Below are 13,348 nucleotides of genomic sequence, written 5' to 3'. Positions count from 1 at the left end.
TTACTCCAACTTAACTTTGCCAACACAAAGGTCGATCCTCTGAACCCTTGGCGCAATCTCTCCCATCACGAATACCAAGGGACCCAACCTCTCAAGATACAATCTTTCTCTTTAACAAATTTACAAGAATTCCTTCTCAGGCTAGCTGGTGGGACTTTACTAATCACAGGAAAGTGTGAGGATCCATATTCTAGCCAATTCAATAGGGCCAATAACAAGAAATCCTAGATGTCTTAAAACTTACCTTCTGTTCTAAAATACCTCCCAAACCTCAACTCATACAAATGTTTAATTTTCTAAAATAACCTCCTCTATTTCCAAGTCTAGTAACACAGTACTTTGAAGTTGTGACAAAAATCCAATAAATTAAATGATAACAGCTGACGTCCTGCAGTGGAAAGCTGTGAAGCAGAACTTGCGTAGTTAAAACAGATGATGTGTGACATTGCTGTTTGTACAAGGGATTCTGGTGTCACTGTTCTAATTATCACGGCAAATTCTAATTATGCAGATCATTAAAATTATTCAGACTGACATCAGATACCATCTTCAATTTCCCACTTGGGAAAGATGTGTCAAGCATAAAGAAAAATATTAATGAACTGCTGGAAAGAACATTTCCATTCCTTGTAGAGCTCAGTGATTCCTTAAACTTTTAAGCTCTCTGGTGACTGATATGATCTCACTGTGATTCATAAGCCTCTGAGTCACATTATTTACTTGGTGGCTCTCTCCCAGTGCTGATATTTTAGGGAGGTTTCCTACATTGATGTTTCCCTGCAAATGTTTCTCATCATTTCATTGTTTAGATGAACCCTATGGGGATAAAGGCAGGCTTAGGGAAAAAGCCAAAAGGAGCAAAATTATGGAAAAGCACCAGAAGCAAAAGCGAGGGTCAGTTTTGCACACTCACATGTGTGCCCCACAGCCTGGTTCTCATCCAGGAATGGTAAGAGAGTGATTTGCTACTTTCTTTCCAAAGGAGAAGGTCACAGGCTTGGCTCGGCCCTGGCATGGCAGTGGCACAGGGCTTCCTTCCAGTGCCCTCATTTTCATTTGTAAAACAACATGCTTCCAACAAATGAGCTCCAACCTCCTCTACGGGTCTGTGTAAGCTCTTAGCGTAGAGCAGACACAGAAAGTATTGATGAGATGCAGCGTATAAAGCACGTGTAACAGGAAACCTTTTGTGACAGCACTCTGCTTTTCTTTCCCCTGAAGCCCCGAGCTCTGTGATTTATCAAGGCCAGTCCTCTCATCCAACAGGACAGCCCCCAATGACCTGTGGGGGGGCTACAACTCGTCTTTCCTTTCTCCACAGGCTCTTGGAGGGTGGGCGGCGGGGGCGCTGTGTGGGAAGGATGGAACCAGGAGCTGAGACCTGCAGGACCACCAGGCAGGTCAATCCTTACCCTACTAAGTCCATCTGTTTTCAGAGCTTTTCCAAGAGGCATTCATGTAGACCCAGTGTTCAACACAGAACAAGCCTCCCAAACGGCTCTGGGGAAATAAGCCATCCTCTTTGTTATTACTTTTGCTCTTTTCAATTTAAAAAAAAAAAATGCAGCTTCTTCCTACCTCTGCCACCATGCACTTCTGAATAGATGCTTTAAGTTCTTGGAGATGAATGAAGGCTTCTGGGGAGCCCAAGGTTTAAGAGTGGGCTTTCTTCCCATGAGTCACTGCAAAGCTTACCTCCAGCTCCACGTTCAGCCCAGGTGGAGAAGAAACACAGTCTTGTTAAAAGATACCATGCGCTGGAAGATCTCAACTATGATTTCAATTATGTTCTTTTTTTATAAAGGCCCTATTTTTAAGGAATAAAAGGTTCACAAGATCCCATGTTTTGGACGGAGTTAATGGCCGCTTCCTATTGAAGTGCAGCACAGCTGGCCAAGCACAGGTCTTTGGAGAAGGGCAAGCGGGGCACCCCCTTGTCTCTCCCACTCACTTCTTGCCAGTCCAGTCCGCCCAGAACTCCAACTGGATCATCAACGCCTCTCAGCATTTACAATACTTACTTTCCCTCAAGAAATTAGAGCACAGCTTGATGGCAATTTTCATGGAAATTTTCATAGAAGAGTATGAGAATCACTCTTAATTTCTAAAATCCAAAGGTCAGAGTTACTAAAAGTCCTTCTAGACTGACTGTCTGTGTCCCCTCAAAATTCCTATGCTGATATATAACCTAATTCCCAAAGGGATGGTGTCAGGAGGTGGGGCCTTTGGGAGGTGATCAGGTCATGGGGTGGACCCCTAATAAATGGGATTAGTGCAAAAGGGGCCCCAAAAGTGGGAACACGGCTGTCTGTGAAGCAGGAGTGGGCCCTCACCACAGAGCGTATCCGCTACAGACCTGATCTTGGACTTCTGCCTTCCACAACTGTAAGAAATCTACACCCACTGTTTACAAACCATTCAGTCCACAGCATTTTGTTACAGCAGCCAGAACATGAACGCACAGACTTCCTGCTGTTCAGAATAACCACTCACATGCAGTATCCCTGGGTTGGCATTTTATTTGAAAAAAACAAAAACAAAAAAAAACCCGGTTATCTTATTTTCTTCCTTGTCCATCAGTTTTCTTAATAGAACAAGTCACAAAAAACTGGGGGAGGGTTGGGGGGGGTGGTATATTATCTTTGAAGACTGACATATTTGTGGAGGACCCGTGAAGAATAACAATGATTCAAAAGCTCCCAGGTTTACTCCTGAATCAGGCAAACAGCAAAGGACAACACAAGAAGGAATTTTGTTTACAACAATCTCGTAATGCAACATTGATTATGACAATACAGTGGTCACAATTATGTTCGCGATAGGATCTTCCTTGCCCAAACACCAGACACGCTAAAATCACTTGGCTGCTTACAAACTGGAGGAGCCAGCGCAAGCAGTCATCTGAAGAGTGGGAACCTGGATGGGTAAGGCTTCTCTGGTGGTGAGACTCTGACGCCAGCGGCTCCTCGCCCGGGGCTTCCTTCCCTCACTTCGAGTCCTGGTCTTTCGCTTCATCTAAGAGGGCGGAGCGGATCCCCAGCTTTTTCAGTTCTTCCACCAGGTCTCCATTCTGGTGCATCTGCAGGAGAATGTCACAGCCCCCCACGAACTCGCCGTTAAGGTACACTTGCGGGATGGTGGGCCAGTTGGAGTAGTCTTTAATGCCTACGTGGAAAGAACATTGAAGGGTCATTGGAATGAGCAAAGATGAACCTGCATGACAACACGTCTCCCTGCTCTGAGCAGGACACCCCGTGTCCCTCCCTTGCTCCCCATCCTTGGGGACAGCGTAAGCTTTAGAGTCCAGTGAACCCCTGTTTAAACCTTGACACTTTGGGACTTCCCTGATGGTCCGATGGCTAAGACTCTGAGCTCTCAAGGCAGAGAGCCAGAGTTCAAGGGTTGCCACACGTTGCAACCAAGACCCAGCACAGCCAAATAAATAAATAACAAAACAAAACCAAAAAAAACCCCTGACTCTTCCAATTATAAACTGAGAGGCCTCCATCCTCTGTTTCTACCTTCATCCCACAAAGTTTTTACAGGAATCAGGTAAGGAAAACTCTCATAAATGACCTGACTCACGACTGACCCTGGATAATGGCAGAGTACTTGATTAGTTAATGCAAGTTACACAAGATACACAAGGTGATATTGCCCATGCTTGTGCCAGCCACGTTTTCAGCAAAATAAAAAGAGAAATGCCACAACTTCAATTCCAAATGACAACTGAATGTGGGCCCATCACAGTGACTCACTGGCAGACTGGGCAGCCCCCACCTAATGTTCTTCACGCCTTTCTTGGTTGGTGAAGCAAGACACTGAGTCACTGGTTTTTATCTTTAATGATTCTCTTACCCAAGCAAAAATCCGTCTCCTGTGTCTATAGACTATGGCTCTGGCCCTATTCCGCCCCTCAGATGGGACAGCTGAGCTGGTTCAGCCCAGAACTCGTAGGGACTGAGAAAAATGAAGGGAGGGCCCAGGGCTCACTAAGGCCCATGTCCTGGGCCAGGTACAGGGCCACAGGCCGAGGGAGACCCACTCCCCGCACTAGGAGAGAAAGACAGTGGCTCCAAGGACACACCGAGATGACGCGCCTCCTGGGACAGGGCAACCATCTGATGATTCTGTTCAGAGCTGGGCCACGAGGGTGCTGGTCATGAGAGGAATGTGGTTGCAATCTTAAGACATTGAAGAAAATCAAAAAACCCTTTTCTGAATTCCTCATCTTTTACTTTCTTTTTGACTCAGACCCTGAGATTGAAGTGTACCTTTTTATACACACAAATAAATGAAACAGAAAAGTCAACAGATTCTTCAAGCCAAAGATCGTATTATGTACATTTTAGAAATCGGCCAAGTGGTGGTTTTTATGTAAACAAACGATACAAAACCTTCTGCTTGATGCCCTATCATTTATTATCAGATGTGTTTGACCAAGTAAGATGGCCAATATGAGTTATCTTAAAAACGACAGTCCCAAGATACCTTATGTTTTTCTCTTTTAAGTCACTGCCTCCTAAAAAAAAAAAAAAAAAAAAACCCAGCAACTTTGCTCAGCAGGACAGCGCTAGAAGGTCACTGCTGGAGAGTTTTATCTTTCTTCTGCAGACAGGCTTCAAGGATGAAGAAATGGTTACAACATTATAGGCTCTGAAAAGTTCGCTTTGAAGCCACTCTGGGTTTGTTTTGTTTTGTTTTTTTTTTCTTTAAAGCCAGCTGGAGGTTTGGAGATTATCAATAAAGGGCAAATTCCACGAACCATCAGAATGTCTTCATACTGGAATACTCTGAAGAATTCAGGTTTTCCATTGCTCTGATGTTTGGTACTACATAAATAATTACTTACCATGTAAGTTATGTGTTTGGGATTTAAAAAAAAAACAAAACTCTATTCTCAAACACGAAGAGACTATCCGAATTTACTTATGTTTCCAATAATTCATCTTTTTAAAATTTATGATGGGGAGGATTAAGAAATTTTTTTTTTGCGGCATTACATTTTTATTGTGGTAAAATATATACAACATTCAATTTACAATTTTAATCTTTTAAAGTTTACAATTTAATCCCATCAATTATATTTACAATGTAAACATCGTGACCATCTAGTTTTTCATCATCCCAAACAAAAATCTCATCCCCTTTAAGCAGTAATTTCCTGGTCCCTTCTTCCCTCAGCTCCTGGCAACCACTAAGCTGCTTCCTAACTCTATTGTGCCATACAGACTGATATATCTCAGTATTCAGATTTGCCTGTTCTAGATATTTCATATAAATAGAAATATTTGGCCCTTTGTGCTTAGCTTCCTTCATTTAGCATAACATTCTTAAGCTTATCTATCTGTAATATATATTACTTAATACTTTTATATGACTGAATATTATTCCTTTCTAAGTCACTTCAGTCCAGCCTGACTCTTTGCAACCTATGAACTGTAGCCCTCCAGGCTCCTCTATCCATAGGATTTTCCAGGCAAGAATACTAGAGTGGGTTGCCATTTCCTTCTCCAGGGAAGAATTGTTTTAATGTGAATTTTTTACCCCTTCTAAACTTTCTTAAACATCTTTTACATTTAGGTACACAAACCATTTATCTGTACAACACTATGGGGTTCCCCCCCCCCAATTAATAATACGTGCATTAAGCTCTCCATAGCAATAAATAGGGAGAAGGCAATGGCACCCCACTCCAGTACTCTTGCTTGGGAAATCCCATGGATGGAGGAGCCTGGTGGGCTGCAGTCCGTGGGGTTGCTAAGAGTCAGACATGACTGAGTGACTTCACTTTCATCTTTCACTTTCATGCATTGGAGAAGGAAATGGCATCCCACTCCAGTATTCTTGCCTGGAGAATCCCAGGGACAGAGGAGCCTGGTGGGCTGCCATCTACGGGGTTGCACAGAGTCGGACACGACTGATGAGACTTAGCAGCAGCAGCAGCAGCAATAAATATTACTGATTCTTTTGGTGAACGCCTGCTTTTTTTTTTTTTTTTTTTTTTTGCCGTGCCTGGCAGCATGCAGGATCTCAGTTTCCCGATCAGGAATTGAACCCAGGCCCCCTGCACTGGGAGTGTAGTCTTAAATCACTGGACTGTCAAGGAAATCCCAGTGCCTACAATTTTTGAAACACTCCAAAGGTGAAAAAATTTCCCATCTGAAGGCCACCGAAAACCACGTTTAATCCTAAAAAGTATGATGTTTTAAAATAAAACCTTTGTTGAGTAAAAGAATGATCTGCTTTCATCAATTGTTTTTATGCTCAACCATGGTTGTACCATGCTGAACCAAAGCGTCAGGCGCGTCCCGTTCACTGAATATTATGCTGCTGCAGACCATGCATCCCAGCTACAAGGAAGGAAGGGAATCCATTCTTACCACCAAAACTACCCAAAAGCCCACCACCAAAAGCCCAAAACAAGTGGGCTTTTGGACCACTCTGAGTATCCAACACAGTCACGTGCAAGGGAGACAAATTCCTTGCAAACCCCATGGCCCGTGACTGTCCGGATCACTTGCACTTCAAGAGCGTAGGAGAGCCCCACTCAGAGCACAGGGCGGCACTATGACAGTGCCCAAGGGGCCCACAGTGCTGAGTTTATCACGATTAGGCTTACCTGCTTCTCTCATTGTTAGAGTAGCAAGTGTGGGTGGCTGATGCCAAAGCAAAGCTCTGACATCTTTCCTAAAAACGATGTCATTTTCCATGTTTTAAAGACTCTGATTACAAGTTTAAATATTAAAGGAAATACCCAACTGCTTCCTAGAAAGTGAAGTGAGAAACTCCCCAAAACAAAAGACGATGAATCATAAATTGGAAACTAAAATTCTATCAAGTCACAATCAATCAAGTATGGCTAATTTTTCTCACCCTTTAAATTTTCCGTGACTACAATGTAAGTGTGAGTATTTGTGTAGTTCTTGCATCTATCGCTTGGAATATATAGCTTGAAAAATTGCTTGGAGCAATTCTTGAATAATTCGAAAATCATAGCCAAGAATGGATATTAATGATAACCATACTTTATAGATGATAAAATGTGATTCTGTTTGTGACAGAAAATGCTGAATGCAAAGTTACATAACAGGTAAAACCAGGACTGGGACTTGGGAGTCTCTTACAAAATCAGTTCTACATACACCCACTGCTCCACCAAAAATTTTAATATTCCAAAGTATCAAGTCAGAGGGGAGGAAATGTTCTAGAAAATTCCCTTCCAGAACTTTCAAAAGGTGCTTCTAAAATTCTTGACATTTCAGAACACTGGACATCATTCCTGCTTTGGACAATCAACCATAAGAGCACCGTGATCCCAGTTTTCCTTTTTCTCGGCAGATTTTCAGGACACGAGCTTCAGAGTCTGACGCAGGTTAATTCCAACTCTGCCAAATAGGGGACTCTACTCCTTGGAGAGGTTACGCCACCTCCTCTGGAGTCATGTAGTTCTCCATATCCCCCAACTTGGGAGTACTTAAGGACTTAAGCAGGTAGGACTGTTAGAGATAATGTGAGCTCAAAGCATCAAAAACAGCAGAGCTTCAAGAGAAGAAAAGTAAACCACAGGGCCAAGAAGGAACCTGGGGGAGGGACTGGCGACCCGCTCCAGCGTTCCTGCCTGGGAGATTCCATGGACAGAGGCGTCTGGTGGGCTATAGTCCACGGGGTCACAAAGAGTGAGACACGACTGAACGGGCACACAAGAGGGAACAAGGCTTTGGTTCAGGGGTCAGCCTGGCTGGCTGGCTTGTAAATATAGCCTCAGGTAAATCGCATCTCTTAGCCTTCGTTTCCTTTTCTGTAAAATGGGAATAACTCTGCCTCACAGATTTACTATGAAGATTAAATAAGTTAAAATTGGTGAAAGAAATTATGCTCCCACTGTGCCAGGTGCACGGTGGCTACTCTCTCCACGTCAGTTTCGTCTACCCCGCTCACAGTGACGCTCTTCTGACAATATATGCAGCGGGGAAAACAGAGGGAAAGAATGCGGGGAAAACACCAATGAAGCAGGCCATGCAGCAATAAAAACCCCATTTCCTGAGCTACGGGTTCCTGAGCTTCATACTCTTACATTGTTCACACATCTAATCTCATTTCATCTTCACAGAGGTATGTACAACTGTTCTTATTCTACAGATGAAGAAATAAGGGCTCTGAGGTTAAATAACTTAACCAATGTCACAGAGCTAGCATGTGGTGGAGCCAGATTTGCGTCCCGGTGCCTGGGAGTCCAAAGGCCAGGTTCTTGACCACCAGAGGTGGCCTCTGGCCGGGGGCTGGCATCGGTTACTCCTGCCTACCTGTGAGCCCCACCTGCATGACACACAGATCTGCAATCCATGGGACTGCTTCACATTTTGAACATTTATATACACACAATTAAGTCACAATTACCTTTTTGCAACTGGTTGTTGTTTAGTCACTAAGTCAAGTCTGACTCTTCTTTGACCCCATGGACCGCAGCCTGCCAGGCTCCTCTGTCATGAGATTTTCTAGGCAAGAATACTGGTGCAGGTTACCATTTCCTTCTCCAGGGGATCTTCCCAACCCAGGGACCGACCCTGAGTCTCCTGCATTGGCAGGTGGATTCTTTACCACTGAGCCACCTTTTGAGCTAACCATTGTCTTTTCTGAGATTCAGTCAGATTAAATACACCTAGATCTAATTAATTTTTTAACCATAGCTTAGTTTCGCATCACATGACACAGTTGCTTTCTTCACTCTGCTGCTAAGAGACCAAGATCCTTTCTTGCCCGCTTTTCATTACTACAAAGAAGTTGCACATCCTTACAGGAGTCTCTGAGTTCACAGGCAGGGGACGGCCTCTCCAGCCCATGGGGAGGCAAACCACAGCCTTCAGGCCAAGTCCACTCCAATTCCTTGTGTTTATAAGTAAAGTTTTATTGGAACTCCGCTTCTCTCCTTCATCTAGGCGTCGTCCCTGACTGCAGTACACTGTAACGGCAGAGCTGAACAGGCGCCAACAGAGACCACTGGGCGCCCAAAGCCTGAAGTATTTACACTCTGGCTCTTCACAAAGGAAGCTTGTCGATCCCTGCTGTAGACTAAATACTTGAGCATGAAACAGATGGGTCTTCAGGTCGGTTCACCTTCAACCTGCCCGGGTACTGAGAGTTTCTCCTCCAGAGGGTGGGCACACGTTATCTCCCTGTCTGCAGCATACAACCCGCCCTCCATAGACACGTACGCACACTCCTGATCTGACTTCTTGCTAACATCATAGCTTTACTATCCTTAAAGTCCTGGACACTGGAGAGGCTGAGCGTATTTTCAAATGCTTAAGAACCATTCAACAAAGCATGATGGTTATTCATTCAACAGACACTGCTCTTTACATGAAGAACATAAGAGTAATCTGAACAGGCAGAAATTCCAGTGTCCGTAATGTTTTTACGAGTTTATGATAAAATGATAAAGAAAAGAAGCAGTTTTCATTGAGACACTCACTGAAAGTTCGCTTTGCATAAGCAACACGCACAGTGCTCCGGGAGTCACAAAAGACACGTTCCCCGCTCTCAGGAGGGCAGAACGCTATATATAGACATGTGTGATCTCAACTCTACTGAAAAAAAAAAAAACTGTTAGAAGGTAGATCCAAATATTAATAATAATGGTTTATGGTTTCCACCAGAATTACAGTGGATTGTCATTTGCTTTAGGTTTTCATTATTGTTTTCCAAGCTTCTCCCATGAGCACATGTTTCTTTTGAAACCAAAAGTAAAGATTAGTCTTTGTTAAGACCAGGGCTGGGAGATGGGTCCCTATCTCTTTGGGTTCCACTGTGGTTGTCTTCAATGCGTGCTCCAGGTTTTAAAAAAGGAAAAAAAAAAAAACCAAAAACTTGAGGAAGGACAAAGTGCAAAGCTGCCTCACAGTCGCCCTGGTTCCCTGGGTCTCAGGTCTCGGCCTGACACCTCTGGGCACTACACTCCATGGACCCAGCGCCCAGAACCAGGAGACAGTGTCTGAGGGTCTTCCTCCAGCTTGGGCTCTTTGTAAAGCTCAGCCTCCTCTGGCACAAGAAAGCAGGAAAGGCCAGTTTTGCAGGAGTCCCTCTCCTGTCGTGGTTTTCATTCTGTCTGCCCTCTAGGGGAAGACTGAAGGCAGGAGGCGAAGGGGACGACAGAGGATGAGATGGTTGGATGGCATCACCGAGGCGAAGGATATGTGTTTGAGCAAGCTCCGGGAGTTGGTGATGAACAGGGAAGCCTGGCGTGCTGCAGTCCATGGGGTCGCAGAGTCAGACACAACTGAGTGACTGAACTGAACTGAACTCTCCTGTTACTAGAAGTGACCTTGGTCTGGGAAAGGCGCACAGACATATCCTTGGTTGGCAAAAGCAAGCATCAGACAGCCTGTCAGTCTCTCGCGGTAAACTCAAAGCTGTGGCAAGCAAAAAGATGGAGACTTCAAGTTTCAAAGCCTCACCCAGGCTAAACTAATCCTCACTGTGAAAACCTGCTTACACCACCCTGCCCTAAGTCTGGAGGTTAAGACTTACACTAATGCTTACTTTTCTAGGGAACAAAGGACATGTATTATGTTCAATATACATGTAACACATTTACTGACTAAAGTAATGGTCTGATGAAGGTCAACGGTCAAGACATTTAAGGGTTAAATTCCTGTTGCTATTGTTTGAACACTTAAGAACAGAAGGCTGAAAGTCAAACACAGAAGTGTTCTTAGCAAAAACATTCTCACTCCTGCTCTTACTTTCAGTTTGCTGGCCAGACTGCAGTATGGCCTACCTCTGGTTATATTTATTTTTTAAATAATTGAAGTATAGTTGATGCATAATGTTTCAGGTATAGAGCAAAGGGATTCAGTTATACCATCCACTGGTTATATTAAACAGGAGAACTGAAAGTCACAGACTGGAGGCTCTCAAAACTTTATGCTAAGCAAGATATCAACAACACAACTTTTTACTAAGGGCCATAGGGGCGAGGCAAGGTCCCAGCTGAGACTGCAGTTACTCCCATCTTATCTTATAAGCAGAGACACCCTGCTGCTGGATGAAGACTGCAGCTCACCCTGTAAGTGAAAAAAGCCAGCCACTTGGTAGCATTCCAGAAGACCAGGAAGGCAAAAGGATCGTGGGCATAATACATGGAAGTATTACTTTTTTAAATTTTTAGTTGCTCGGTTGTGTCCGACTCTTTGGGATCCCATACCTTCTGGTAATGTTAAGCTGCCTTCACTCCTCATTTCCACCCGCCAAAACCAAGAGTTCTGTACGGATTAGATAACATGGGGAAAAATACTTTTAAAGTCATAAAGTGCTAATAATAAAACAGCTACCATTTAGTGGGTGCCTTCCCTGTGCCAGGTGAGATGACGGGAACGTTCTAAAAGTTTTCCTTTCTCTTTGTTCCTCACAAAATCTTTGGCACACGTGGTTTCATTATCCTCATATTATTCAAAGGGAAAACGCAGTTTTGTGCCTTGCTTCAGGCTGCAGAATGGATTGGCCACAGGATTCTAACCTGAAGCCTTTCCCTGACACCAGCCTGTCTCGTCCATGTTGGAATGACTATGATGGACAACTTCAAATGCAGAACAGCAGAATACAGAACTCGGCATGGAGACTACCAGAGAACTTGGTGCCTTAAAACTCTCCAGGACGCTGTCACTAAACAACCTCAGGAAGACTCAGGGAGAACTCAGTCACTGAAAAGTCTAACTGGAATGCCACGCTTCAGCGGGTACAGGGACAGTCCCCCCATTTCTCTGCCAGCCCCATCCACCCCAGCCAAAGGGCAGGCCTGGTTTTCCAGGCAAGAATACTGGAATGCGTGCCCGAGCCATTCCCTTCTCCAGTCCCTCCTACTCAACTCACTTGAAACAGCAGAATGCAGGTAAGGTTCACAGCAGGAGACTCAACAGCAAAGGTGCTAATTAACTGTCAGGGCCCTCCTCCCTCCCTCCAGAGCCAGTGACAAGTCACAGACTCTGCATACTTTGCCCCAGAACCTGACTGGCTCCTGGAGCTGCCAGCTTGAGTTAGCTAGGGCTCAGGAGTCATTCCTCATCCAGCTCCCCACAAACCTCTCTAAGATACCCTATCTCCCACAAATCTCCCCCATCCGTGAGTATCTGAACATAAATTTCCATGTCTTTTTCAGCAGCAGACGTCAGCTAAGTCCACTCCAAAAGCTGAGTCAAGCCCCTCCTTGTAAGCAACGACGGAGAACGGTCCCTGACCACCCTCATCCCCCAGCCTTGAGGCACGACAGGCCAATCTCTGAATCCCCGAGCCTCAGAAAAGGGCAACCTCGGCCCTCCCGGCACCATCAACAGCACCTGTCCCTTATCCACGGGACAGGCCACTCCCTCAAATTGTCCCCAAGTGATTACTTCTTAGGGCCTCTTCCTGTATCCCTCTGCCCCACTTCCCCACTCCTGCAGAGCTGGGAGTCGGGCTGCTGATAATGTTGCTTGGACTCAGCCGAAGAGAACTTGCCCCGAAACGCCTACTACAGCTCAGAGTGAGGATCGGAGAACCGCTAGGACTTAAACCCGCTGCACAGACTGGCCCAGAGCCCCAGATCTTCAAAACCTAGTTCCAACTCGATCGTGCCCCCACTCTAGATGCTCTGATGCGGTGTGGAAACCCATACCCTAACCCCCTCCCCTCGAGCCCCCGGACGGACCTGCCCGACAGACCCTCGGCCCCGCAGAGCAGCCAAGGAAGGTCGCCTCCCAGCCCCGCCCGCAGCCGGCCCTGACCTTGCCGGAGCTGGGGGTCGTCCAGCACATTGTAGGCCGCGTAGTCGCGGACGCCGTGCAGCCGCAGGATCTGCACCACGGCGTTGCTGAAGCCGCACTGGGGCTGCTCCGGCGTCCCCTTGAGGAAGACCACCACCTTGTCCTTCTTCACCAACGCGTCCAAGTGCTCCGACGAGCCGCTGCCGCCCGAGCCTGCCGCCCGCACGCCCGGGCCCCGGAGGCCGCCGCCTACGCCGCGCCCCCAGCGGAGCAGAGCCGTCGCCGCCGCCGCCGCCGCCCGGCCCAGAGAGCCGCTCATCCCAGCACGTTGGCCGCAGCTCTTGACCGCCGGCGACCTGGGCTAGCCAGCCGGAGCCTTCCCGGGGCCCGGCCCGCGGCGACTCGGCCCGCCCCCCGGAGGCCCTCATTGGACCGGCTCCGAATAGCTCTCCCTCATTGGATAGAGCTGGCCCGCAATTACTTGATTCTACCAATCAGATTGCTCGTCCCGCCCCGACAGGTTGAAGGAGGTCTTTACGTCTGAGCCTCTACCCACCCCCTTACCGTTGGCCGTCGGCAACCGCTTCGTCAGCTGATTGGAGAAAGTG

General features: G+C 46.2%; 1 protein-coding gene across 1 annotated transcript; it reads right to left on the bottom strand.

Moving 5' to 3' along the window:
• Nucleotides 1-2,501: 2,501 nt before the first annotated feature.
• On the bottom strand, nt 2,502-13,250 carry GLRX5 (glutaredoxin 5). Its single transcript, XM_069559530.1, has 2 exons — nt 12,762-13,250; nt 2,502-3,165 (listed from the first exon to the last, which is right to left on the bottom strand). The coding sequence occupies exons 1-2, from the start codon at nt 13,057-13,059 to the stop codon at nt 2,987-2,989; spliced, it is 477 nt and encodes a 158-aa protein (XP_069415631.1). The 5' UTR covers nt 13,060-13,250; the 3' UTR covers nt 2,502-2,986.
• Nucleotides 13,251-13,348: the final 98 nt, after the last annotated feature.

Source organism: Ovis canadensis, chromosome 18 (assembly GCF_042477335.2).
Source record: "Ovis canadensis isolate MfBH-ARS-UI-01 breed Bighorn chromosome 18, ARS-UI_OviCan_v2, whole genome shotgun sequence".
Taxonomy (NCBI): Eukaryota; Metazoa; Chordata; class Mammalia; order Artiodactyla; family Bovidae; genus Ovis; species Ovis canadensis.
This window is presented reverse-complemented; position numbering and strand designations above follow the sequence as displayed.

What these genes read in the sequence shown, in the direction of transcription:
- GLRX5 (XM_069559530.1), bottom strand. Translation starts at nt 13,059, where the DNA reads ATGAGCGGCTCTCTGGGCCGGGCGGCGGCGGCGGCGGCGACGGCTCTG. An exon ending in CGACCCCCAGCTCCGGCAAG is followed by an intron (nt 3,166 to 12,761) that starts GTCAGGGCCGGC and finishes CTTTCCACGTAG; the next exon opens with GCATTAAAGACTACTCCAAC.